The 5,332-nt window shown below is 46.3% G+C and overlaps 1 protein-coding gene across 1 annotated transcript in view; it reads right to left on the bottom strand.

The window, feature by feature from the left end:
- Nucleotides 1-275: 275 nt before the first annotated feature.
- The window catches only part of TCFL5 (transcription factor-like 5 (basic helix-loop-helix)), a 5,486-nt gene continuing 429 nt past the window's right edge, over nt 276-5,332 (bottom strand). The window contains exons 2-7 of the mRNA XM_010132067.1: nt 4,917-5,328; nt 4,053-4,227; nt 2,606-2,765; nt 1,728-1,971; nt 1,210-1,351; nt 276-395 (exon numbers count right to left, since the gene is read on the bottom strand). Of these exons, the coding sequence (XP_010130369.1) occupies nt 276-395; nt 1,210-1,351; nt 1,728-1,971; nt 2,606-2,765; nt 4,053-4,227; nt 4,917-5,328 (1,253 nt within the window). The remainder of the gene's footprint in view (nt 396-1,209; nt 1,352-1,727; nt 1,972-2,605; nt 2,766-4,052; nt 4,228-4,916; nt 5,329-5,332) is intronic.

Below are 5,332 nucleotides of genomic sequence, written 5' to 3'. Positions count from 1 at the left end.
AAACAAATTTTTTTTTTTTTTTTTTTTTTGTAACTAAAGGGGCAAAAGCTGTCGTGGCATTTTCTTGTAGCTGCTGGTCCCCAAGCCCCTTTCACAGAGCACCGAGTTCTAGTGCTGGCAGTTAACTCCCATTTCGATTTGGAATGGTTTCTTTAAAGCTCTATTTTTTTTACAACTTATATTTTGCAATTCACACTCAGCATGTAAATGGAGAAAATAAAATCCAGTCTGGGCCACTGTTAGCCACACATGTCACACAATTCAAGGCGGTCAGGTCAGACTACTTGCTCTCCATAGCCATGCGTGTTTTCCTGCACTGGACACGTTACAAATGAGTCTGAGCTTGCTACTTTTAGTCTCCTGCCTGTTTTACCACAGAACACAGTCTCAAATTCCTAAAAAAAACCAAAATACAAAAAAAAAAAAATTATGTTTAATGTAGTTATTTTCTTGAGATCTATGGTTTTGTTTCACTAGTGTCTTGGAAAAAACAAACGCCCTTTAATGGGAAGTGCTGAGGGGCCCTTACAGTCTCTAGACAGGCAGGTTCTCCTCCACGCACTCCGACGGCTCTCTTGGGCTGCTCAGCCGAGCCAGACGCACTCTGGGGCTGCAGCTACTGGTGTGGCAGCCTGGGAGCTGCTCACAGGGCTCATAACCCCGTACCGCTCTCACAGGCACGTAGCTGAGCCCCAGCACTTCACTACGGGCTCAGGAAAACTACCTGGAGGACAGCTCTGTGAAACAGGTGGGAAGTGGTGGAGCGCCCATCCCTGGAGGGGTTTCCCAGCCGTGTGGAGGTGCTGCTGAGGGACAGGGGGCAGTGGGGACCTGGCACTGCTGGGGGAACTGGGGGACTTGATGGGCTTAAAGGTCTTTTCCAACCAAAATGATTCTGTGACTCTATGAAATAGAGAAAATTAAGGGAAGGAGCAGTGATTGACGAGAATCTCAGTTCTACCATGTTCTCCAGATAGATAGTATCATACTCAGGAATTGGGCTAACAAAAAAATAAATACATTTTAAAATCTGATGTGCAAAGCCTGACTGAGGACAACCTGTGTTTTCACTCTACTGACCCGAACCAACTTTAAAAAGAAATCAAAATTTCAAGGCAGGTTCAATGATACAGTGATCCTTCAAAAACAGCATCAATGACAGCTCTAAAACATTTTTATCAAGAACAAAAATGAAATTAGATTGAAAACCTGTTTCAGAGAATCACCGTGCCTTTCCTGAATGTACTTCAGGAAGGCCGTTGTCCACTGTAAAGTCGTTGCCTTGTCAGTATCGACGGTACAGAACGGAACCAGAAGATTCAGCTCATCACAACAAAGCCGGATTCGGCGCCTACAGACAAAGAAATACAAAAGGTCATCAACTGGCGGGCAAGGAGGAAGGAAACACATAAAAAAAGGGAGGCTGCTCACAGGAGCTACAACCCAAGGACTCTCGTTGGTTTGCCACAAGCTTTATACTTGTGTACGAGTCATGTCAGACACCAGTCAGTTACCTTTTCTTTACAGAACTGGTTAAATGTTTTGAAATCTTTCTGTTTGTTTATAGAGTAAAAAACAATGAAACATACATGTTCTCCTCCTCTAACATGCAGCACTTTGCTTTTCCTTGTAGGTAAACCAAAATACGTCAAATGTACGTCCTCCTCTGGCTAATGACAGAGTATCCCACTATCAGAAACTCCGTACTGCTGCTCCTCACGAATCACCTTCTGTCTCTCTCCAGGCGGTTGTGTCTCTCTCTCCGCTGAGCCATTCCGTCCTGGGTACCACCCTGCACCTGCACACCTGAACTGGTCTGTGCTGCCTGCCAGGGGCCTGGGGCGGAGGCACCGCTCTGGCTGTCAGCTCGCAGGTTCTGCAGTTCACCCAGAGGTTTGCGATCGCTGTTCAGATCCAACGGGCTGATTTGGCTGCAACTTCTTCTGGTTATTGCTTGCTTGCTTAAGGAGTCTTCTTCGAAAAACAAAGAGAAAAAGATGACTCTATTTATAACCCTCCCAGTAATGACTGAAAATATCGATCGTGGAAACTTTTTAATCTCTTTTTTTATAATAATAATCATTGAAGCTTTATAATAATAATCACTGAATAATAATCACTGAAGCTTTATGGCCAACCTAGACTGACTCACAGCAACACATGGCCTCTGGAAGCCCCAAGGCGCTGCTTGCTGTTTCAAAATCCAGATGGCTTCTGTGGTCTCCGAGAACTCACTGCGGGAGTGTTTGAGGCAGTCCCTTAACTGCTCCTCAGTTTGATATTGGCTGGATCTGTTACCTCAGCTTTGGGGTCAAGTGTAGGAAGACGCCAGCTTCTTACTCAAGGCCCACATTTTCAAAGGTACTTCACAACCTCGGGTTTTCTCACCTCAAGTGAGAAGTGCTAGCCAAAGTCTAGCTAACCTCACAGGTGTGGAACTTTCCTGGAGAAATTGTGTCCCATATTGCCCAGAGCACATCTCAGACATAAACCCCACACCTCCCGTGAGTCACTAGAATCATACTCTTTCTAAAATACACACAAATTCAGACAAAATGGTAGATTTGATGACTAAGAGAAAGCTAAGCGAAGAAAACTGGTTTACCTCCCATTTTAATCCAAAGCTCCTCAGGCAAAGCGGTATTCATGGCAGCTCCGGTTTGTTTTGTGGAGTCAACCTCCTGATAGCAGAAAGCCAATGTCTTGGGGATCCCAAGGTCTTGATGTCTGGCAGCTTCCAAAACAGTGCAAGGCTTTCCAGAGGTCTGTGAAAACCAAACAAGAAAATACTCTGAGGACCATATAGATAAAACAAGAGCCTATGCTGATGTCTTCATGTTCACTTCTTCAGTTTTAGCCCCATGACTCAAGGTGTGGTATCAGAATAAATCCCCATTATTTCTGCACACAACTGTGGGATTTTTGACGGACTGATGAATCTTTTGGGGATTGATTGGACATTTCAAAGTGCCATCTGTCACTCTTGCTTCAGAGGTTACCGCGAGTTGGGAAGGGGGGAAAAGATCTTTTTTGTCAAAATGAATTAGAAAAAAAGGAACCACAGTAAGTGGTACTAAGTGTCTCCTTCTTGTCTTGCACAGATGAAGCTGATGATTAGGCTGATAAACTCAAAGAAAAAGATTGTCTTTCAAGTAAGAAACTTAATGGCTTCCTGACCATTACTGGTCTTGTCCCCCTGGACTGGGCACTGCTGAGGCCATACCTTGAATACTGTGTCCACTTTTGGGCCTCTCACTCCCAGGACATTGAGGGGTTGGAACGTGTCCAGAGAAGAGCAATAAAACTGGTGCAGTCTAGAGCACAATGCGCTGAGGAGCGGCTGAGGGACCGGGGGGGGTTGAGCCTGCAGAAGGACGCTGAGGGGCTGGAGCGTGCCCAGAGCAGGGCAACGGAGCTGGGGCAGGGTCTGGAGCACAATGTGCTGAGGAGCGGCTGAGGGACCTTGGGGGGGTTGAGCTGGAGCAAAGGAGGCTCCGGGGAGACCTTCTGGCTCTGACAACTTCCTGACAGGAGGGTGCAGCGAGGGGGGGGTTGGTCTTTTCTCCCCAGGAACAAGCGACAGGACAAGAGGAAACAGCCTCCAGTTGCACCAGAGGTGGTTGAGGTTGTCCTTGAGGAACCGTTTCTGTCCCGTTGGGGTTGTCCTGGCCTGGCCCAGGCTGCCCAGGGCACTGGTGGAGTCCCCATCCCTGGAGGGGTTTCCCAGCCGTGTGGAGGTGCTGCTGAGGGACAGGGGACAGTGGGGACTTGGCAGTGCCGGGGGGACAGGGGTCTTCTCCAACCTCAGTGATTCTGTGATTACCTGAATGCACGTTATTACAAACGCCACAGAATTGATTCGAGTATTTTTAACGGTCCTAAAGGTTAATACAAGAAGAAATAAACTGCATTACAGATTATTCTGATCACCCCTATTCAGACCAAGTCACACTTGGTTCGACACAAACCTTTAGAACGATATTCCACCAGAGGTGCACATTACTAGCATTCGAAATCAGCACAGCAGGAGGAGCGGCGAATGCGTTATCTACCTGTGCTGGTGCCGTCCCAGCAGAACAGGCGTTCATGGCAAATACCGGGTACGAGAACTGCAACGAAGACACAGCAGGTGCACTCTTGGTTTTGCCTACGGCAGCACACTTGTTTTCTTGCTGATGGAAAGGAACACCCACCAGTTCTGAGGGCTGTCGAACCAATGTTACTAAACTTAAAAAAAAAAACAAAACCATGAACAACAAAAAAACCAACACAGAAAACACACCAGACTGACTACTTGAAAATGAGCACAGAGACACTTTCAGCTACCCATACTGGTAGGAACTATCACCAGGAAGCCACTGTCACGTAGCGTAAACAGAAATCATCGCCACTGCCAGATCTCTTACTTCCAAAAAAATTCAGCTGGGAAGGTGTTTTATTCTGTGCAGTAACAATTCAGCTTTATGCCTCAATACTTCTTTTTGTCAGCACACTAAGAGTCAAAGGCCCAAACTAAAACAGTATTTTTGCTCAGTTTTCCCCGAGTCACACCTCCACATTATAACACTGATCAACCACTCTTAATATTTGATTGTGATCCAAAATCTACTTGGCTTTTAGTAAGCTGCACGTTAAAACTAGGTCACGTTCTTCTCTCACCTTTATTTACATGTTGTTATCAAGAATAAAGCCATAAGGGAACTAGTCCTGGAACAACACTTACGGCATAGGCAGACAGGCCTAATCTGAGGTCGGTGGAGCTGCAGCCACAAGTGACTGGCACGGTTTGAAAAAGCCCAACCAACAGCCTCATGTGTTAAAAAAGCACCATTCGTAGGTTTTGGTTAGAAAATCAGTTTTGAACTCTATGATGATACATAGTTTAACAACATAAACTTAAATTAATTGCAACACACTTGTTACGAGTTACTCCAGATTCTTGGGGGTCTTGGCATCGGGGGTTTTCTGTCGGGATGCTGTTGAATCTGTCTTCCAACCGAACTCTGACTGCAGATTTAGGTCTAGGCTCTGGTGCCAGTCCTGAATTTTCAACAAGTATGTTTTCTTTATCCTCCCCGTGTTCAACTTTTATTAAACCGTGCCCTGGGACGTCTACAGAGCCACTGTTAGGGGTTCTCTCTGTTTGGTTCAGAGGGAGGTTACACTCGCTAAGTAACATCATTCTGAGCTCCTGAACGTCAGCATAGCCCAGACATGGGTTTGAACTTCGCAAACTGCTGTCAGGGGGTAACCCTGACTGACAGATAACTGGGTAAACCAGCTGGTTCCCAGAGCTGCTTGATGAGCACTCCTCCTGACCGGTGTTCAGCAG

The sequence above is a fragment of the Buceros rhinoceros genome, unplaced genomic scaffold (assembly GCF_000710305.1).
Source record: "Buceros rhinoceros silvestris isolate BGI_N320 unplaced genomic scaffold, ASM71030v1 scaffold15542, whole genome shotgun sequence".
NCBI lineage: Eukaryota > Metazoa > Chordata > Aves > Bucerotiformes > Bucerotidae > Buceros > Buceros rhinoceros.
Note: the sequence above shows the minus strand (reverse complement) of the source record. Positions and strands in the feature narration are given on the sequence as shown.